Here is a 22,190-nt window from a genome sequence, read left to right as displayed (position 1 = left end):
TATCAAGATCCTAAGTGTTCAAAGCCAAGCTATGCTTTACAGTTTCTACTGGAAATGGATCCAATGTCAATAAACTACTTTGTCTAGACCTATGGGTATCCTGCAGTTAGGAAGAGGCTGAAGACTGAAAAACTGCTGCCAGGAAAATTAAGGATGCTAGTAAGAGTATAAAAATGATTGTATATAGGAAAGGATGTCAAATGAGGAGGAGTCTTGAGACTGGGAGAATAGGGGTAAGAGAAGCATTCTTATAGTCATACCACAGTAAGACTTATGGTTTTGGTTTTTGTTTTTGAGATGGAGTCTTGCTCTGTCATCCAGGCTGGAGTGCAGTGGTGTGATCTCAGCTCACTGCAAGCTCTGTCTCCCAAGTAGCTGGGACTACAGGCGCCCGCCACCAAACCCAGCTAATTTTTTGTATTTTTAGTAGAGATGGGGGTTCACCATGTTAGCCAGGATGGTCTCAACCTCCTGACCTCGTGATCTGCCCACCTCGGCCTCTCAAAGTGCTAAGATTACAGGCTTGAGCCACCGCGCCCAGCCCACAGTAAGACTCCTAATAGTTTTCTTTTTTTTTTTTTTTTTTTGAGATGGAATCTCTCTGTCACCCAGGCTGGAGTACAGTGATGTGATCTCAGCTCACTGCAACCTCTGCCTCCCAGATTCAAGTGCTTCTCCCACCTCAGCCTCCCGAGTAGCTGGGATTACAGGCGCCCTCAGCAACTGACTGAATTTTTTTTTTTTTTTTTTTGAGACGGAGTCTCGCTCTATCTTGCTTAGGCTGGAGTGCAGTGGTGTGATCTCAGGTCACTGCAGCCTCTGCCTCACAGGTTCAAGTGATTCTCCTGTCTCAGCCTCCCGAGTAGCTGGGATTACAGGGGCCCACCACCATACCTGGCTAATTTTTTGTATTTTTAGTTGAGATGGGGTTTTACCATGTTGGACAGGCTGGTCTTGAACTCCTGACCTTTAGGTGATCCACCCGCTTCGGCCTCCCAAAGTGCTGGGATTACAGGCATGAGCCACCGTGCTAGGCCAAAGTGCTGGAATTTACAGGCATGAGCCACCATGCCCGGCCAGTTTTCTTCAACTTATTTCCCCACCTAATTTTTTTTTTGCCTTGGTTTTGGAAATAAAGATGACCTCTCTCAATTACTACTGCAATTCCACATGATCACTACGATGATACTAAACTTTCAGAAATATGTTTAAAACTAGGGTTTTTTTAAAGCCTTGTTTCTTTTTTTCTGACTTTAGTGAGCATCAGAATAAGCCTCATTTCTTTACAGCAAGGTTTCTCAACCTTGTTACTAATGACATTTTGAGTCTGGTAATTGTTATTAGGGGAGACAGGGAACTGTCCTGTGAACTATAGGATCTTTAGTAGAATCCTTGGTCACTCATCACTAGATGCTAGTAGTAAACCTGGCCATCACCTCCCCCTCCATGTGACAACCCAAAACGTCTTCACACATTGCTATACCCCCAAAGGGCAAAAATTACCTAGTTGAGAATCACTGCATTATAGATGATTGCCTGGTTTCCCTTAAAATATATCACCACTTGAAACAAAAATGAGGTTGGCTGCCTCAGAATATTTCCAGATATATTCAAACAAGATTTGGATTAAAAAATCTGGGATGTCAAACTTTAGTACCTCATCAGGCCAGGCGCGATGGCTAACATGGGTAATCCCAGCACTTTTGGGAGGCCACAGTGGGAGGATCACTTGAGCCTGGGAATTAGAGACCAGTCTGGGCAACACAGTGAGGCCTTGTGTCTGTAGTCCCAGCTACTGGGGAAGCTGAAGTGGGAGGATCACTTGAGCCCCAGAGGCTGAGGTTGCAGTGAAGGGAAATTATGCCATTGCACTCCAGCCTGGGCCACAGAGCAAGACCCTGTCTCAAACAAACAAACAAAAAAACCCCACAAAGTACCTCCATCAAACTCCATGTCAAGTCAGACCACAAATCTTTTATCTGGCATTATAGGTGGGAAAAAAAAACCCACACTTTTCCTTTAAGACTTAGATCCCATTTCATGAAATAATCTCCCTAGTAACAAAGAGAATGGTTGGGACTATACACAACTGACTAAAATGGTGTTGAGTACTCGAGGTACAGAGGCTCTTGTCTGTAATCTCAGCACTTTGGGAGGCTAATGCAGAAGGATCACTTGAGCCAAGGAGTAAACCAGCCTGGGGAACAATGCTAGATCCTGTCTCTGCAAAAAAAATTTTAAATTAGCCAGGCAGGATGGTGTGTGCCTGTAGTCCCAGCTACAAGGGAGGCTGAGGCAGGATGATCACTTGAGCCCAGGAGTTCAAGGATGGATCAGGCCACCACACTCCAGCCTGGGCAACAGAGCAAGACTGTCTTAACCAAATGAAATGGTGTGAGTACTGGTAGGAGAGGACCTAAAGAAGAGGAAGACAAGTGCCTTACACTGGATTGTCCTTGGTCTAGTGTTACCATTGCTCTCAATGCTATTAATGCTCCAATTAGTTTAGAAGTGTTAAATTAAGTGTAAGTAACATTAGAATGCATAAATAAAATTGACTATTATGTGACTCAGAAATCACTTGTCAAAATGGTGGTGTTCAACAATGAGGAACAAAACCAGATTTCATAGATATAAAACATAAAGGCTGGGCTGGGCACAGTGGCTCATACCTGTAATCCCAGCACTTTGGGAGGCCAAGGCGGGTGGATCACGAGGTCAGGAGATTGAGACCATCCTGGCTAACACGGTGAAATCCCATCTCTACTAAAAATACAAAAACTAGGCCGGGCGCGGTGGCTCAAGCCTGTAATCCCAGCACTTTGGGAGGCCGAGACGGGTGGATCATGAGGTCAGGAGATTGAGACCATCCTGGCTAACACGGTGAAACCCCATCTCTACTAAAAATACAAAAACTTAGCTGGGCATGGTAGTAGGCACCTGTAGTCCAAGCTACTAGGGAGGTTGAGGCAAGAGAATGGCATGAACCCGGGAGGTGGAGCTTGCAGTGAACTGAGATTGCACCACTGCACTCCAGCCTGGGCAACAGAGTGAGACTGTCTCAAAAAAAAGAAAGAAAGGCCAGGTGCGGTAGCTCACACCTGTAATCCCAGTACTTTGGGAGGCCGAGGTGGGCAGATTACTTGAGGCCAGGAGTTCAAGACCAGCCTGGACAACATGGCAAACGCCCAGCTCTACTAAAAATATAAAAATGAGCCAGGTGTGGTGGTGCACACCTGTAATTCCAGCTACTGGAATTACTGGGAGGCTGAGGTGTCAAGATCGCTGGAACCTAGGACATGGAGGTTGCAGTGAGCTGAGATTGTGCCACTGCACTCCAGCCTGGGCAACAGAATGAGATTCTGTCTCAGGAAATAAAATAAAATGAAATGGAAAATGAGTATTTGTATGATAGCAAATAAAGATCTAGGTTTCAGAAACTATAACCTTGATAAATTGATGTTCTTTTGGACAAAAAAATTTTAAAAATTAAAGAAATATAGATAAACTATAACGTAATTATCAGCCCTGGATCAAAAGTGAACATGATACTGGCTTATAGTATCAGGAATATGAAAAACAAAGATGCTCAAAATTAACCTGCAAAAAGAGACACTGATAAATTTTTTTTTAAAAAGTGGAGATATACTGGGAGACACTAAGGGTCCTTAATATAACCAAAGGGACAGAAAAATGGGACCTAGGAAGTTGGACAATTGAGGAAGATAATCAAAGCAGGTTAAGAATTCACTATGAATAAAAATCCTGACCAACTGGTCTCTCCAAAGAGGAGTCATGGTTATACTTCAGCAACTGAGAGAACAGATCACAAGAGTGACGTACACCAGAGATCATACTGTGATCTATATATCTGAAGACACTTGAGGTGACATTCTAGTGGTCAACAATAGACTACAGTACTGCAAGTTGCTGCAACTGTCAACTGGTACTCCTCTTGGTGACAACAGGGAGAAAATTACTTTTAAAAACATAACTGCCAAAGCACCAACAATCAAAGTAATGAATGACAACTTTATTTTTCTTACACTTTTAAGGCTGATGAAAAACCTTCATTTCAATCGAAAAGTATGGTAACTGTATTTACTCATTAAATATTATTAAAGTTTTCTAAAACACAACTTGAAAACATCCAGCATGCATGTTTAATATCAGTACAATGACTTCAAGACCAAGTATACATGTTACATGCAGCAAAGCTAGATTACAAATTATCATAGTCATCGTCATCATCATCGTCATCATCATCATCTTCACGTTTTCTTTTCAATGCATTTGATGATTCATTGGCAGTATTTTGTGATGACACCATATTAGTGGTAATAAGAATGTTTTTGGACCCAATTAATGATGGATTAATCAAAACATTCTGAACTGCTGAGGTTGCAGGAATTGAAGCTTTTACAGCTGGAGACTGCGAAGTAGGCATCTGCACTGTAAACCTTTGACCTGTGAGGGACATAGGAGTCCCTACTTTAGTTGAAACAGACATGGTCTGTGGGGTTGGTGTGCCTAGCGTGGGAGTACTTGGTCTGCTAGTAACTGAACCAACACTTAACCGCGGGACTGTTATTCTTCCCGCAGAAGTTGATGCCTTTTTCTGTAGAGATTTCAGCCTATAGTTTGGAGCTGTTAAGCAATATCTATCAGGCGGCAACCTAGGACCTGAATATGGCTTGATCAGTGGCAAAGGGGTTTGATTTCTTTGCCTTGCGATATCTAATAAAAAATCTCTTGGGGGAGGAGAGGTAAAAGACTGGTCAGCGCGGCACTGGATTGCCAATCGCACATCATCTGCATCAACGGTAGCTTTCTTAGCATGGCTTGAATAAATTTTTGCATCATCTAGAATTGTGGTCACATATCGGAAGGCAAACTCCAACATCTGATTTATAACTCTTGGCTCATATTCTGTAATCCCCATATCCTTCAGGATTTGTGCCATCATCTGTGCATCTTTCGGCATGCTCTTGGGAGACGCCATCTTGCCAGACTCCATGATATCCGATGATCAGACTTTAGATCATTTGAAAAAAATATGTACATTAGATCAATCTGAAATAGTTACTTTAGTAGCAACTGTCAGGAACTTAAAAAAATTTTTAATCTATGTTAAACTATAAAAAAATTTTTTAAATTTAAACCATATGTTTTCTTAATTTTAATGAGGCATACTTAAAGTCCCTTTAATTTATTGAGTTCCTACCATGTACAAATCATTGTCAACTATAAAAAGATGAAGACACAAATAAGGGAGTGATAAAAGATTAGGGGAAAACAGGGTAAAATAAATAAAAACATCTATCATCTTAGAATATATGCAGTTGCATGCAAACCTCACACTAAGATACCATAGCATAGTCATGTCCCACACCTGAGCTCAAAACAATCTCTTTCCAGTGAGACCTATACACTCACTGTGCTCATATATATGTTCAGCAGTAGCAAACCTTTGTTTGCTCAACTTGAAAACATTCTCCTTATTCACATTCTACCTCTCCGAAATCCAGTCTCTTCATAGGAGCCTTCCCAACTATTCACAAGAATTGCTAGCCATTTTCAAGGCGGAAGGGAAAATGCTCAAAATAACCAGGACATAGCATTAGACACTTAATATTTCTGTGGATTCCCTAAAAGAGTATATGTTCTTTAATGGCAATCTCTGTTTTTTGTACCTTCTGACAATACCCAGCACTAACACTCCACTATCAGACTTAAAACAAAACAAAACAAATCTAACACCAAAGTGTCCCTTACCTTCTCGAGCTAAATCACCAACATTAATGTATTTCAGTCCCGATTTTGACGCAAGTTCTTTGCCTAATGTAGTTTTTCCAACCCCTGGTGTACCTGTAAGACAAGCCACAGAAAAATACTGTTTGTGAAATACTACTTATCACACTGCAGCCCACCTTGTGCCCTTCCTTTTTTTATTTTTGGGGCAGAGTCTCACCTGGCCTCTGCCCTTAAAGATCTTGACGACTGAAATGAAAAATTTCCTAATTAGCAATAACACGTAAAAAAAATTTTTTTTTTGAGACGGAATTTCGCTCTTGTCACCCAGGCTGGAGTGCAGTGGTGCGATCTTGGCTCACTGCAATCTCCACCTCCCAGGATCAAGCGAGTCTCCTGCCTCAGTCTCCTGAGTAGCTGGAATTACAGGTGCCCGCCACCATGCCCAGCTAATTTTTGTATTTTTAGTAGAGACGGGGTTTCACCATATTGGCCAGGCTGGTCTCAAACTCCTAACCTCACGTCATCTGCCCGCCTAGGCCTCCTAAAGTGCTGGGATTACAGGCGTGAGCCACCATGCCTGGCCATACGTAAATCAGCACGTACTACGATCTAATAAAAATTTTCCAAAGCTAATTGAATGTCAGAATATTACCCGGTGTATTGATTCTCCAGGGGTGGGGCTCAGCAAATTCTGACGCCAATTCAAACTGCCTGCTGCTACCATGGAACTACTCAGAATAAAATTAGCCACCTCGTGCTGGGCGCAGTGGCTCATGCCTGTAATCACTGCACTTTGGGAGGCCGAGACGGGAATATCATGAGGTCGGGAAATCGAGACCATCCTGGCCGACATAGTGAAACTCCATCTCTACGAAAATACAAAAATTAGGAGAAAGGCCCACCTGTGTCCTGTTTGAAGGTCTTCAGGGTTCTTTGGGGCCCGAGGTGCCAATGGGTCATGTTTGGTTAGAAGGTGATAATCTACAGAATTCTACAGATTCCAGATACTATGGACCTATTCCATATGGACTAATAAGAGGACGAATCTTCTTTAAGATTTGGCCTCTGAGTGATTTTGGATTTTTATGTGCCAGCCCTAATGGCCACAGATTTTCTGATGATTAGTAATCATTTATTCTTTTGACTTGATTATTGTCTCCTTTTCATGTGAATTTATTACTCCCGTTGAAACCATGTACTAATAAACTATTTGCTATTCAAAAAAAAAAAAAAGAAAATACAAAAATTAGCCAGGCGTGGTGGCGCATGCCAGTAATCCCAGCTACTCAGGAGGCTGAGGCAGGAGAATCCCTTGAACCAGGTGGTTGGAGGATGCAGTGAGCCGAGGACGCGCCACAGCACTGCAGCATGGCGACAGAGACTCCGTCTCCAAAAAAAAAAAAAAAAAAAAAAAATTAGCCACCTCGAATCAATTACAATAATTTATTTACCTTTTTCTTCTTTTAAAGTCAAGATATCTCTTCGTTACCCAGGCTGGAGTGCTGTGGAACTTGGCTCACTGGAGTCTCCACCTCCTGGGCTCAAGAAATCCTATCTCAGCCTGTCCAGTAGCTAGGACCACAAGTATGCACCAACATGCCCTGGTTAATTTTTGTAGAGACGGGATTTGGCTATATTGCCTAAGCTAAGCTCTAACTCCTGAGCTCAAGCCATCCCCCCACCTCCACTTCCCAAAGTGCTGGGATTTACGGGCATGAGCCTGTAAATGCTTTAATTTACAGGCTCGTTTGCTTGGCCTATTTGCTTTAATTTAAAAAGATTTAAAAACTGTTCATGGCCAGGGGTGGTGGCTCACGCGTGTAATCCCAACAATTTGGGAGGACAAGGCGGGAGGATCACTTAAGCTCAGGAGTTTGACACCAGCCTCGCCAACATAATGAGACTGTCTCAAACAAAAACAAAAACAAAAACTGTTCATGTTAAAATTTAAGCAGTCTGAAAGACACCGTATTACCTCTACTGACCCCTTGCACCCTTCCCTAGAGATAACCACTGTAAACCAGTTTCCTATACAGGTATATATTCCCAAAAAAAACCCTATTTATGTTTGCATATAAATGTACATGTATGTATGTACATACTCTTTGTAATAAATACAATATATATTCCCTTGTACATAAATGACAATACTATATACATTGTTCTTTACCTTCCTCTTCTGATACCTATTATAATTACATTTCAAGATCATCAAATTCATAATTTTCAGCTATTCAGGTTTAACATCCCTGAAATTAAACTTGAGCATAAAGATAACAGGGATAATCCAGTTCCCATATCTAGGAGAATAACAGTCACCCCAAGTCCACTATAATACACCAAGTCTGAAGTCTGGACTCAACATGTTTTCAATAAAATGCTCACATTTTATTGTCAAAACATTTTCAATAAAATGTTTTGACAATGACTTAATAACCAGGGCACTATGTTTGATCCATACAAAAAGATGTAAAATCTTCCGCTTAAGGAATCTAAAATGCTAAACATTATTTGTGGGGTGGTTAATCTGCATCTCTCAGAAACAGACATGTCTTGTGCGCTGCCAACAATCTTACGTTTGGGTGAATGATGTAACTGTACTGTTTCCACAGAGTCTCAATTTTTCTGTATGCTGCAATAAAATCTACATGCATTAGATTTTTCCACGAATGGCCTACAATTTAATAAACACTTTCAGGACTGAACGGCTAGCAAAAATATTCGTTGAAGTCGTTATGCAGCATTTTAGTTCCCTTTACTGATAACACGCACCCTGAGTATGGCTTCAAAGACCCACTCCTACGCGAGAAACGACCCGAAATGCTCACTAGATGCCTTCCTTTTAAGGGGCGGGGGGAGCCTCTGATGTAACTCAACAAAAGCATACAGTAATTTCGTCACGCCACAAACATCTGAACTCATTTACCGAAATCTAATCTGAGGCGTTTATCAGAAGCAAAGGAAAAAATAAAATACGGCCCACGGAGGCCTAAGGAGTGAGGAATCCACCATTAATGGCACTACCGGGAAGCAGATATGGCCTTATTTCCCTGAAAATTTCAAAGCCTACCCTGCCAAAGAATTAACAATCCATTTTACAAACGAAATACCAGATTCCGAAAGACTAAACAGGTTGCTAAGCAGAAGAGCTGGATCTGCCGACCTCTCTTCACCTCCCCCGGGAGCCTCCGGCCAACGGAAATAACGTTCCGCGTCCCCTCCCCCACCTGCCGCAACGCCCGTGAGGGTCGGCTCCCGGGACGCTGACAACCGCCTCATGGCCCTCTGCCGGCCTCCGAAGACGGCACTGAGAAACTCCTACCTGGGCGCCCGATGCCCAGAACACTCCGCGCCCCTAACCTGCCCCCGCCCAGCCCCTCCCGGCCGCGCGCCCTGACCGGTGAGCAGGATGTTCGGAAGCAACATGGTCCCCGCGGCCAGGGCTCCGGGCGCCTAGCTCACGTGCCCTTTGCTCTACGGGGAGGAGCCGGAAGGGGCGGGCGGCAGCAAAAGCCCACGGCCCCAAGGGCCTCGAGGCCCACCGCGGCGCCCCTAGCCTGTCCCTGCGACCCAGCCGGGGCCCACTGGTTACCTGGCTTTCGATGACACATTTCCATCGCAAAGTTGGAGGGTGGGCGTAACTCGGGTCGGTACTTCGGGTCAGGCAGTGCGCTGGATGTCTAAGTAACACACTCCTTCGGAGGTCCCCGCCCTTCGCTTGCGTCGCTGATGCGCCGACCAGTCTGGAAGGTCCCCGGGAGGCCGTACCTCCGAGAGGCTCGGCGTTGAGCCCGGGTAGGGCCAGGTGGCTGCCCTTTCACGTAGGTTAGATCCTGGTCGCCTCAGCTCTTTGCCCAAAAGGGGATGCAACTCCGGGAAAGTAAGGCCGCCGCGGTTGCGGCTATATTATGTGTATGTCTTAGAGACGCGAGTCTATCTCTGCCTTCGAGCTTTCCTGGGCTCGCGTCGCTCCTCCTCCCGACCCGCCCATCCCATCTGGGGATGAGAAGATTGAGGGTGCAAAGCCCTGTCCTGCAGCGGGGATTTGCGAGCTCAACCCGGCACCCCACTGATTATAGGATTACGTTGAACGAATATTTGAGCTTGGTATACCCTGTTCACTGTGTGGGGTGGTGGTGGGTCGGCTAGGAATAGTCTTGAAGGTCTGCCTCTGACATCTCATTTCAGGAACCTGGCATCTTCAGGGACAGTTACTTGCTTTTTAAAGGAGGTAATTGTCAATCTTGTTTTCAAGGGTGAATAGAGCCCTGACCGTGACAGTAGTCTTCTTTTCTTTTGGGGGGGGGGTGCGGAGTCTCACTCTTGTCGCCCAGGCTGGAGTGCAACCTCCGCCTCCCAGGTTCAAGTGATTCTCCTGCCTTAGCCTCCGGCAGGGCTGGGATTACAGGCGCCCACCACCACGCCCGGCTAATTTTTGCATTTTTAGCAGAGATGGGGTTTCACCATGTTTTGGCCGGGCTGGTCTCGAACTCCTGACCTCAGGTGATCCTCCCGCCGTGGCCTCCCACAGTGTTGGGATTACAGGCGTGAGCCACCGCGCCCGGCCCCTGGTCTGCATCTTTTATTTTGAGCTGCAAACTATATTTACTCAAATAGGTGTTTTTTTTCCACTTGTGTACCTGTTGAAACGTCACAGTCTCTAATCGTGAACGATTTGGGGCGGAGGGCTGAACAATGTGTTTTCTAGTGTGTCGGGGTGCTTATAGACTATGTGTGCCTCCAAACTGTAAAATAGTCCGGCGTACTTTCCGGTGTATAAGTTTGTAGGCCTTAAAATTTTCTTCTGGCTAACTTAAAATTGTTGAATTCACTAGTTTTGCATAAACGTTTAAGCATTTGAAAACACGGTTGAAAACCACAGTGTTACCAAGAAATGTTCTAATAACGTGTTCAAATGAAAACAAAAATTTTACAGTAAGACTTAAATTCTTTGTCCACAGCAAGTGAATTCATGGTATTTTACTTTTTTGGGAAATATTGGAAATGAAGAACTGCAACTGTAATTTGAAATTAGGAAAACTTTAATTTTCAGTATAAAAATTGCTCAAATAAAATTGCCTAATTTTAATGACAAAAGGTAAGTACATAGTATGTGTGGTTTTTTTCTGTTTTTCCTCTGATACATCATTGAGTTCATGTGAAAAACTCCGATAGTAACACCACAAGTAGATTATTTGATACAGTTATAGTCATTAAAAGTAAAATTATTTTAGAATTTTGATTTCTTGTATCACTTAAATTTACTGTTCCTTTTCACTAGTTCTTGAGCCTTTATTGTGTTGTTGATTATATCAGTATACATTTATTACTATAATTCTGCAATTACAGTTTTTCTTCATTTGAGGGCTTCTTTTTTTCCCCCCCTAGGTGAATTATAGTTTAATGTACTACAGGTCCTGAACTACGGATGGGAACTATTACAGTTTATAATGTCAAAAACTTTTCTTAGACCAAAGGTATCTTCCACAAAGGTATGATACACTAGAATGGCCATGTAATAATTGCCTTAAAATAATTATAAATTTTTATACATATTCTTAATAACTTATTACTGCTATCAAAGTAATAGAGCCCAGTATCTATTGTAATTAATGATTTCAGCAAGTCTGGTAATAAGTTGTGAAACAAATGTTCTCTAAAAGTACAACCTTAATTTTGAAAAAGTGTTTTACAGTCCCAGTCACAAAGGCTGAAAACATTTGAATGGAAGAACATAGAAGAGAGAAACAAGAGTGGTAGTTGGTGTTATAGCTTAACCAAAAGCCCTACTTCTTAGAAGTAATGTGATTCAGTGTGTCAGTTCTCAGCAAGATAGGGGTTAAAGTGAGATGGGGGTCAGACAGTTTCGTGCATGCGGGGTAGCTATTTCCCTAAGTGGTGGCTCTAAATTTTCTTTGATGTTAAGTAAATTACTTAACTTTGCTGTTTATCTTTCTCTTTTTTCTAGTATATGGGAGTCCACATTTATGTAAGAAATGAAACTATAAAATGTATAAATAATTTGCAAATCAGAATTGCTGTCGAAAGGTTTATAATGAAAGATATTTTCATACACTCAAAAATATAGAGGAAAGGGGCCAAAATTATAGTACCAGTCACAATCTTTTGATGAGGACGAAATGAATCAGGTAGCTATGACTGAAATTTTTTCCAGTGGTCTTCCTTTTTTAATCCACTGCCAATAATATTCCTAACTCTCTGTCTTAAAAGAAGAGTGAAGTGTGACTTAGCATTTGTAAAGTATTTGTAAGCCCTAAATTACCTCCTCTAAGCCTACTTTCAGCTCCAACTTCTGGTTCGTTTTCTTCAAGAGAGGAACATTATCTAATTGGTAGCTCACAACTATGGCTGAGTATTCTTGAAGGAAAACATAACTTGGTTTCTTTTTGTTAGCCAGGCAGTAGATTCTACAACCAGATCTGAAGCTATGTTTTTCTAGATTAATGCTATTAGAGTGTTAAAAAATCTGGTAAAACTTTCTAATTTCTAATTATTTGTAATAATTAACTAATAATTTCTAAATTTTAGCAAGAAAAAAAAAAACAGAGTCTCACTCTGTTGCCCAGGCTGGAGTGCAGTGGGGTGACCATGGTTCACTGCAACCTTGACCTCCCAGGCTCAAGTGATTCTCCCACCTTAGCCCCCCAAGTAGCTGGGAATACAGGTGTGCGCCACCATGTCTGGCTAATTTTTTATTTTTTGTAGGGTTGGGGTCTCCCTGTGTTATGCTAGCTGTTCTCAAACTCCTGGGCTCAGCAATCCTACTGCTTCTATCTCTGAATATGCTGGAATTATAGGTGTGAGTCACTACACCCAACCATTACTAGGTGTTTCTGAGTGACAGTTCCCCCGTGAAAAGCCTGTCTCAATTATAAAAATGTTAGTTGCTTCTTGCACTGAAGAAAAATATAATCCAGTCATAATTACAGATTGCAACGTTATGATCCTTGGTCTATATCTTCACTGAGTCTTAAAGCTGATATAGATTATTTGGATATATGAAATGGTTCTTAGTTTGTGAATGTATTAACCTGGCCAAGGCAGATGTGTTACTCTTATTGCTATTTCTGTTAAAATATTATCATTTTTTTCTTTTGTTTTGCTTTTTTTAATAGGTAATTTTAATATTTATGTTTCAATCCTACAGAGAGTTAAAAAAAATCATTCTAATCTTTATGCTGGGAAGATTACAATTAATAAAAATAAGTTTGTGTTCTTTACTCCTTTAAGGTCAAGTAGACAAGTATGCACTTGCACTTACTGTAAAGTAGAAAAACAACTATTACAGAGAGAGTTTTATTTCAAAAGAGTTAATTTGTAAGATTTTTAGGCCGGGTGTCTTGGCTCATACCTGTAATCCCAGCTCTTTGGGAGGCTGAGGTGAGAGGATCGCTTGAGCCCAAGAATTGTTTGAGACCAGCCTGGGCAACATGGCAAAAACCCATCTCTACGAAAAGTACAAAAAAATAGTTGGGCATGGTGGTGCATGCCTATAGTCCCAGTTACTCAAGAGGCTGAGGCTGGAGGATTGCTTGAGCTGAGATTGTACCACTGCACTCCAGCCTGGGCGACAAAGCGAGACCCTGTCTCAAAAAAAAATTTTTTTTTTTTAGTTTTAAAGGTTATAAATTTATGAGTATGCTGTTTCCAGAGTAGTTCAGTTATTTGGGGGAATAGATGGGAGAAAATGTGATTATATTTACATGATTTCTTTTTTTTTTCAGGTAACAGACTGGGTCGACCCATCATTTGATGATTTTCTAGAGTGTAGAGACATCTCTACTATTACTGCCACGTCATTAGGTGTGAATAACTCAAGTCATAGAAGAAAAAATGGACCTTCTACATTAGAAAGTAGTAAATTTCCAGCGAGAAAAAGAGGAAATCTGTCTTCCTTAGAACAGATTTATGGTTTAGAAAATTCAGAAGAATCTCTGTCTGAAAATGAACCATGGGTGGATAAATATAAACCAGAAACTCAGGTACTGAAAAGCATGCAGACATGTCTACATAATTTAATTTCAGGGTGCATAAGGGTGGATGGGAAGCAGAGAGATGTACATTTTCAGATTTTTTACTCAAGAATCTTTCTAAGGGTTAGAAAAAATTCTGGATTTTTTTATTTTCCAAGGCTCAGATTTTTCTCAATAGTTACTCTAAAGTTGTATTATTAGTTATCTTAGATTTAATTTAATCCCAACATAGAATTGATCTTTTTAAAAGTTTTTGTACTAAATGTAATACTCCTTTCTACTGTCTTCTCAAAATGTATTTCTGAATTTTAAAAAATGTTATAACAACAAACTTGCCAAAATTATCATAGAGTTATCAACTTAAGAATATAATTTTTCCATAATAGTGTAAAAATTCAAGTATAATCAAAAGGACCATTTTATTATATAGATCGTTACTGATTTGCTACTTCTTTTCGTTAATAATGCTTAGGTTCATATGTGCTGATGTACCAAAAAAATCTTCAGTTAAGAAGTTTTGTTTTAAATTTGAAATTTTTGTTGTAGCATGAACTTGCTGTGCATAAAAAGAAAATTGAAGAAGTTGAAACCTGGTTAAAAGCTCAAGTCTTAGAAAGGCGACCAAAACAGGTAAGAAATGTGATTTTAAATATTTAACATCAAATATTTTTCTTACAGTGTGTTGTTAGAAGTTAAAGTTTTATGATGATTTTGCTCAAAACAAGTCTAGATCTCCTCCAGTGGAAAGCTCCCTATTGGGGTGTGGTGACTCATGCCTGTAATCCCGGCACTTTGGGAGGCCAAGGCGGGAGGATCACTTGAGCCCAGGAGTTCAAGAGCAGCCTGGGCAACATAGGGAGACTCTGTCTCTACAGCTAATTAGCTGGGCATTGTGCATGCCACTGGTCTCAGCTACCTGGGAGGCTGAGGTGGGAGGATCGCCTGAGCCCAGGAAGTGGAAGCTGCAGTGAGCTGTGATCACACTAGTACACTCTAGCCTGGGCAACAGAGCAATACCAAAAACCATAAAAAAACAAAACAAAACAAAAAACGAAAAAAAAAGCTTCCTGACTTTACTACTTCCAACTTGACTAAAAGACTCAGAGACTTTGAATTTTCCCCTTTATTTGTAACTCTTTTTCTTTATGTCTTATTGTTAGCATAAAGAATCAGTAAACCAATTAGGGTACTAGTGTATTTAGCACATCAGATTATCTCAGGCTGAGGAAAGCAGGCAAATTACATATTAGTTTCTCTACTAAATATAGCCCAAAACAGTCATTATTTATTTTAGACTGATATTTTTTGTTTCACTTCCTTACTGTACAATTACCCTGAACCTCCTAGGTAAAATATTCTCTCCTTCCATCAATCTCTCTCTTTTTTTTTTTTTTTTTTTCCATCAATCTCTCTCTTTTTTTTTTTTTTTTTTGAGACGGAGTCTCGCTCTGTCGCCCAGGCTGGACTGCAGTGGCCGGATCTCAGCTCACTGCAAGCTCCGCCTCCCGGGTTGATGCCATTCTCCTGCCTCAGCCTCCCGAGTAGCTGGGACTACAGGCGCCCTCCACCTCGCCCGGCTAGTTTTTTGTGTTTTTTAGTAGAGACGGGGTTTCACCATGTTAGCCAGGATGGTCTCGATCTGCTGACCTTGTGATCCGCCCGTCTCAGCCTCCCAAAGTGCTGGGATTACAGGCTTGAGCCACCGCGCCCGGCCCAATCTCTCTTTTTAAATGTTTTTATTTTGAGATTTTTCAAGCATAAAAGAAAATAGAATAATAAAAATATTCATATATACAGAATATACTCATTCTTTCCCACTTAAGTATTTTAAAGTAAATTATAAACATTGTGACATTTCAGTTAGACTTTTAGAGACTTCAGTATGTCTCTGTGTTTTAAAAAAAAAAATTATTTTCCTAATTAATTATGCATACCATTATTCTCTCTAACAAAATTAACCAGGATGCCCTAATGCTATCTAATGATCAATTCATATTCACGTTTCTGCATTTGTCCCCAAAATGTCTTGTAGCTGGTTTGTTTCAAACAGGTTGTAATCAAGGATCAAACCTTGCGTTTGGTTGTTATATCTCTTAGGCCTTTTTTTCCCCCCTGAATCTAGTAATAGTTTACTAACCCTTTCTTTTTCTCCAAGGCACTGACTTATGAAGGAGACCAGGCCGGTTGACTTGTGGAAGTCTCACGCTGCATTTGTTAGGTTGTTTCCTCCTAATGATGATTAACTTGTTCTTCTATCCTGCATGTCCTATAACCTGAAATTTTGAATCAAGGGCTTGATTAGACTCAAGTTGAACATTTTTGGAAGAATAAAGGTCATGGTGTATGTTGTATAGTGTGTCAAGTTGGAAAGTATTTGTGGTTCTCCTGCTGTCTTAAGTTTGGTCACTAGATTGAAGAGGTGACCATCAAAAATCTTCATTGTAGAGTAACTTTCCCTCACAACTGGCACATAATCCATGGGGAGATATTGTGGCAGCATGTGAATGCCCAGTTCTCCATCAGTCGTCTACCTAAGTGCTGTAGCTTCAATTTTCAACCCTTGCCTGAATCACTTATTTTATTAGAGTTGTAAAACAGTGACTTTCTTGTAGTTCTGTTATTTCTACAGTTATTATTGACATTTTTCTACAAAGAAAAGTTTGCCATCACTAGCTAGGGTCGTTTAGTTACCTTGAAATACATTTCCAACTAGAAAGGTAGGATGAGTTTTATATCTTTTTCTTTTTTAAAAAATAGGCTTTTATTTTTGGAGCAGTTTTAGGTTCACAACCAAATTGAGTAGAAGGTACAGAGATATCCCACATATGCCCTGCCCCGGCACATGCATAGCCTTCTCCCTTTACTAACCTTCCCCTACCAGAGTAGTACATTGGTTAATATTGATGAACCTACATTGACACATCACTAATACCTAGAGTCCGTTGTTTACGTTAGGTTTTTCCTTTAGTTTTCAACCTTGAGATGAAGGAGTTGGTGTTTTAGTTACTTTGATGGTAACAGATCCTTCTCTTTCTTTTTTTTTTTTTGAAACAGAGTCTCGCTTTGTCGCACAGGCTGGAGTGCAGTGGCGTGATCTTGACTCACTGCAGCCTGTGCCTCCTGGGTTCAAGCGTTTCTCCTACCTCAGCCTTCGGAGTAGCTGGAATTACAGGTGTGCACCACCACACCCAGCTAATTTTTGCATTTTTAATAGAGACAGGGTTTCACCATGTTGGCCAGGCTGGTCTCAAACTTCTGACCTCAGGTGATCTACCTACCTTGGCTTCCCTAAGTGTTGGGATTGCAGGCGTAAGTCATCACACCCAGCCGATCCTTCTCTCTTGAACCAAGCTCCTTTCTCTCTGGCCTGTGGATTAAACCTTTTGGTTTAGAGCTAAGATCATGAATTCAAGATGGATTTTAAGTGTCAGCATTGGTATTCCTCTGATTCATAGAAATCTCATCTCTCTTCTCCGAATACAGATTTTTGGGCAGTCTGTCTGACACACCTCTTACATCCAAGCTTTTCCTCATTGATTTGTTTTTGGTCAGCTCAGCTAATAGTTTTTATTTTTCAGTGTCCATTGTGTTTTCTCACTTAGCAATACTCTGTCAGTATAAACATTATCATGTCATAAACCTACGTTGGTGTTACTATTACTATTCTACCAGTTGGTGTTACTATTACTATTCTACCAGTTGGTGTTACTATTACTATTCTACTAGTTGGATAAACTTACGTACATATATATATGTGTGTGTGTGTATATATATATGTATTGGGAAAAGTATTTTATGGTTTCAAAAGTTTTCCCCCTAAGGAGTTGGAGTTTAATCATATACTCTATTTATTTGTTTATTTAACTTTTTAGACACAGGGTCTTGCTAAAGACAGTTGCCTACACTGGATTGCAGAGGTGCTGTCATAGCTCACTGCAGCCTTGAACTCCTGGGCTCAAGCAGTCCTCCCACCTCAGCTTCCCGAGTAGCTGGGGACTACAAGCGTGTGCCACCACATCTGGCTAATTTTTAAAAACAATTTTGTAGAGATGGGGTCTTACGGTGTTGCCCATGCTGGTCTTGAATTCCTGGCCTCCAGTAGACCTCCCACCTTGGCATCCCACAGTGCCAGAATTAATAGGCATGAGCCACACCATGCCTGGCCCAAATCACTTACCCTTTATTTTACAGAAGTTTCAGTGATGTCAGTAATTAGAAAACGGTTTTGTTCAAAAAAATTGGGAAGATCTAGATTTATCAATGGGCAAACTAAATTTACTTTTCAAAATTTATTTTAAGTACAATATACCAAATATTTGCAGCGTTTAATTTTTCAGGACAACTTCTTTCCTTCAGAATTCAGTAAAACTCTGTTACAGTGTAGACAAATGGGATTAACAAAAGACTTCACGTTATAATGTGCTGATAAGAAACTACCTACTAGTTCTCTTACTGAAAGGGAAACTTGCTATGTGCCTATACCCACTCTGTCAGAAAACAGACACGTAAGTATATTATTACATGAGAAAAATGTATAGTACTTGTGCATAGGCTTCTTTTTCTTTGTAAAGAAGTGATCTGTCTGGTATTATAGTTATCATTATTCAAGGTAGTTATGTTCTGTAAAGTTGCTGAATTAGCAAATACTGAACCATTATTTCTAAGAAAAACACTAAATTAGGTTTCTGCAAACCTCTGGTTACAACATTTTTGTCAACCCATCAATATATAGCCTTGTTGTATATGTGTTTTTGTTTAAAGTTATTTAATGTTCAGTCATGCTTCAGTTAATGATGGGGATACATTCTGGGAAATGCGTCACTAGGTGATTTCATTGTTGTGAGAATATCATAGAGTGTACTTACACAAACCTGTGGTATAGCCTATAGCCTGCTCTCCACCTAGGCTATATTTTGCTCCTGTGCTACAAACTCGTATAGCATGTTACTGTATTAAATACTGTAGGCAATTATAACACAGTGGGAACTATATGTGTAAATAAACATACCTAAACCATACCATTAAAAAGTACAGTAAAAAGGCCAGGCGCGGTGGCTCACGCCTATAATCCAGCACTTTGGGAGGTCAAGGCGGGTGGATTACCTGAGGTAAGGAATTCAAAACCAGCCTGACCAACATGGTGAAACCCCATCTCTACTAAAAATACAAAAATTAGCCAGGCATGGTGGTGTGTGCCTGTAATCCCAGCTACACGGGAGGCACAAGAATCACTTGAAACCGGGTGGCGGAAGTTGCAGTGAGCTGAAGATAGTGCCACTGCATCCCAGCCTGGGCAACAGAACGAGACTGTGTCTCAAAAAAATAAAAAAAAAAAAAATTTGGTAAAAACATGGTTATAAAAGATAAAAAATGCTATTATAGATTTATATAGGGAACTTACCATGAATGGAGCTTGGACTGGAAGATGGTTAAGTCAGTGAGTGTGAGTGGTTAGTGACAGTCTAAGGACATTACTGCACACTACTGTAGACTTTTATAAACATTGTACACTTAGGCTACACTAAACTTAAAAAATTTTTTATTTAATAAACCTTCACTTACTGGAACTTTTTGTAAATGCCATGTTAAGGACTTTATGTAACTTTTTTACTTAAACTTTTAGATTCCTTCATAATAACACTTAGCTTAAAACACAAATAAATGGTACGGCTGTACAAAAATATTTTCTGTCTTTATATCTTTATAAACTTTTTTGTATTAAAAAAAAATTTTAAGCTTCTTTTAAAATTAAAAGTGAAGACACAAGCATACATATTAGCCTAGGCCTACACAGGGTTGGGGTCATTAATAGCACTGTCTTCCACCTCTACATCTTGTCCACTGGAAGGTCTTCAGAGGCAGCAACATGTAAGGAGCTGTCGTCTCTTATGACAACAGTGCCTTCTTCTGCAGTACCTCCTGAAGGACTTGCCCGAGGCTGTTTTATAGTTAACTTTTTGTTTTGTTTTGTTTTGTTTGAGACAGAGTTTCACTCTTGTTGCCCAGGCTGGAGTGCAGTGGCGCGATTTTGGCTCACTGCAGCCTCCGCCTCCCTGGTTCAAGCGATTCTCTTGCCTCAGCCTCCTGAGTAGCTGGGATTACAGGAGTGCGCCACCACGCCCGAGTAGTTCCTGTATTTTTAGTAGAGACAGGGTTTCACCATATTGGCCACACTGGTCTTGAACTCCTGACCTCAGATGATCCACCTGCTTCGGCCTCCCAAAGTGCTGGGATTATAGGCGTGAGCCACCATGCCCGGCCAACTTTTTTTTTTTTTTAATAAGAACAAGTAGATTCTAATAATAAAGATATGGCACTGTAAATATATAAACCAGTAACATAGTTGTTTATTATAATTATCAAGCATTATATATTACACATAATGAGATATACGTGTTACACTTTTATACAGCACAGTAGGTGCACAAACGTGAGTGATGTTTTGCATTATTATTACTAGGAATTTTTCAACTCCACTATAATTTTATCGGACTACTGTTCATATGTGGTCCATCATTGACTGAAAGTTGATTATCTGGCACCTGACTGTATATTGTTGATCCATATAATTTGAACTCATAGTGAACAGCACTATAACTCACACACTGCCCTTTTCAAAAGTGGAACAGGCTCTCTTTGTCCAAGGTACATAGGTTCTTATTAAAGGAAAACAAATAAGCAAGAATTATAGCCTGCCATAGTATGTAGGAAATCTTTTGATATTTCTGTAGCTTTAACTTTTTTTTAAAAAATCAAATTTACAGTATCAGGGAATGTTACTGGGATTAACAATCTCTAGTCTCTCATTAGAGTCCTATCTCTAGTAAATACGTTTGTTTTCTTTTCTTTTCTCTTTACTTTACTTTTCTTTTTTTTTTTGAGACAGGATCTCACTTTAATGCCCAGGATGGAGTGCAGTGGCACAATCTTGGCTCATTGCAGCCTCCACCTCCCAGGCTGAAGCGATTCTTCCACCTCAGCCTCCTGACCAAGTGGGACTATAGGCGCACACCATGCCCGACTAATTTTTGTATGTTTTTTGTAGAGACAGGGTTTTGCCATGTTGAACAGACTGGTCTGAAATTCCTGGGCTCAAAAGAATCCACCTGCCTCAGCCTCCCAAAATGCTGGGATTACAGGTGTGATCCACCGTGCTCTTCCCGAATATGTATCTTAATATGCATTTCTTAAAGAATTTAGTAACCAAACTGAAGTCTTTCCATGAGAATATTGTATTTGTATAACAGTAAATTATATCATCCAATGAGATGTCTATATTAAGAATAAATTTTGCTGGGCACGGTGGCTCACTCCTGTAATCCCAGCACTTTGGGAGGCTGAGGTGGGCAAATAATGAGGTCAGGAGATTGAGACCATCCTGGCCAACACAGTGAAACCCTGTCTTTACTGAAAATACAAAAAAATTAGCCGGGCATGGTGGTGGGCGCCTGTAGTCCCAGCTACTCGGGTGGCTGAGGCAGGAGAATGGCGTGAACCGAGGAGGCGGAGCTTGCAGTGAGCCAAGATTGTGCCGCTGCACTGCAGCCTGGGTGACAGAGCAAGACTCCGTCTCAAAAAAAAAAAGAGTTCAGGTAACCTCTAAAAATCTTTGTTTTAGACATCACCTCCCTAATTTAGCCAAAGTGTGGTGGTTTTAATATGGCTACTAAGTAGTCCTTGGGAGGGACATAATGCAAAAATAGAGAAATTATCAGAAGCAGAATTTAGAGTTGAAGAATTACGATTCTCTTATTTTCATATTTGCAGATGTTTTTGTATGGAAAATGGGGGAAAAAACAATTAAAAAAAGAATTAAAAAAAGAAAAAATAAAGTTGGTTTATTCCAGCAAGCATTATTATGAAATTTTAATTGCTTATATGAGACATTCAGCAAATATTTATAGAAGTAAATGATATTTAGAATGAAAAGTCAGAAATAATATTCTAGCATTCCAGTGATTTTGATTTTTAATTAATAATTTGTATTTGATTTTAGGGTGGATCTATTTTATTAATAACAGGTCCTCCTGGATGTGGAAAGACAACGACCATAAAAGTACTATCAAAGGAGCATGGTATTCAAGTACAAGAGTGGATTAATCCAGTTTTACCAGATTTCCAAAAAGATGATTTCAGGGAGATATTTAATACTGGTAAGATTGGCTGTGAAGGTAGTGGAAGTAGTGGGAAAAACCCATGCTTAAGGGAGCTTTCAGATAAACTTCTATGAGTGCATTTTTTCCCGTACTTCCCACTTTCAGAGGGATGGAATTTCACAGACCAGGTGCGATGGCTTTCACATGGGAGGCTGAGGCAGGAGGATTGCTTCAGGCCAGGAGTTAAAGACCAGGCTGGGCCGGGCGCGGTGGCTCAAGCCTGTAATCCCAGCACTTTGGGAGGCCGAGACGGGCGGATCACGAGGTCAGGAGATCGAGACCATCC

At 40.7% G+C, this 22,190-nt stretch overlaps 3 protein-coding genes across 16 annotated transcripts in view; 1 reads left to right on the top strand and 2 right to left on the bottom strand.

Moving 5' to 3' along the window:
* Nucleotides 1-9,808, bottom strand: part of AK6 (adenylate kinase 6) — a 25,181-nt gene extending 15,373 nt beyond the window's left edge. The window contains exons 1-2 of one of the 2 annotated variants that reach the window (XM_011985262.1): nt 9,347-9,808; nt 5,776-5,868 (exon numbers count right to left, since the gene is read on the bottom strand). In XM_011985262.1, coding sequence (XP_011840652.1) covers nt 5,776-5,868; nt 9,347-9,371 — 118 coding nt within the window. In that variant the 5' untranslated portion in view covers nt 9,372-9,808. Of the gene's footprint in view, nt 1-5,775; nt 5,869-9,152; nt 9,273-9,346 lie in introns of those variants that run through there. The other variant, XM_011985261.1, reaches the window with a different exon arrangement.
* On the bottom strand, nt 4,020-9,516 carry TAF9 (TAF9 RNA polymerase II, TATA box binding protein (TBP)-associated factor, 32kDa). Of its 8 annotated transcripts, XM_011985259.1 has the most exons (4): nt 9,153-9,167; nt 8,527-8,691; nt 5,776-5,868; nt 4,020-5,034 (listed from the first exon to the last, which is right to left on the bottom strand). In XM_011985259.1, exon 4 carries the CDS (start codon nt 5,015-5,017, stop codon nt 4,223-4,225), a length of 795 nt encoding a protein of 264 aa, XP_011840649.1. In that variant the 5' UTR covers nt 5,018-5,034; nt 5,776-5,868; nt 8,527-8,691; nt 9,153-9,167; the 3' UTR covers nt 4,020-4,222. The 8 variants fall into 8 exon arrangements, with proteins under 8 accessions (XP_011840649.1, XP_011840644.1, XP_011840643.1 ...); XM_011985254.1 differs by lacking the exons at nt 8,527-8,691; nt 9,153-9,167 and adding an exon at nt 9,347-9,516; XM_011985253.1 differs by having other exon boundaries at nt 8,527-9,404.
* Nucleotides 8,985-22,190, top strand: part of RAD17 (RAD17 homolog (S. pombe)) — a 67,203-nt gene continuing 53,997 nt past the window's right edge. Inside the window, exons 1-7 of one of the 6 annotated variants that reach the window (XM_011985267.1) lie at nt 9,502-9,634; nt 10,716-10,852; nt 11,143-11,246; nt 11,723-11,903; nt 13,500-13,757; nt 14,295-14,378; nt 21,745-21,901. In XM_011985267.1, coding sequence (XP_011840657.1) covers nt 11,895-11,903; nt 13,500-13,757; nt 14,295-14,378; nt 21,745-21,901 — 508 coding nt within the window. In that variant the 5' untranslated portion in view covers nt 9,502-9,634; nt 10,716-10,852; nt 11,143-11,246; nt 11,723-11,894. Of the gene's footprint in view, nt 9,155-9,278; nt 9,986-10,715; nt 10,853-11,142; nt 11,247-11,722; nt 11,904-13,499; nt 13,758-14,294; nt 14,379-21,744; nt 21,902-22,190 lie in introns of those variants that run through there. The other 5 variants (XM_011985266.1, XM_011985264.1, XM_011985265.1 and 2 more) reach the window with 5 other exon arrangements.

This window comes from Mandrillus leucophaeus, unplaced genomic scaffold (assembly GCF_000951045.1).
Source record: "Mandrillus leucophaeus isolate KB7577 unplaced genomic scaffold, Mleu.le_1.0 Scaffold281, whole genome shotgun sequence".
In the NCBI taxonomy this organism is placed as follows: domain Eukaryota; kingdom Metazoa; phylum Chordata; class Mammalia; order Primates; family Cercopithecidae; genus Mandrillus; species Mandrillus leucophaeus.
This window is presented reverse-complemented; position numbering and strand designations above follow the sequence as displayed.

What these genes read in the sequence shown, in the direction of transcription:
- TAF9 (XM_011985254.1), bottom strand. Translation starts at nt 5,017, where the DNA reads ATGGAGTCTGGCAAGATGGCGTCTCCCAAGAGCATGCCGAAAGATGCA.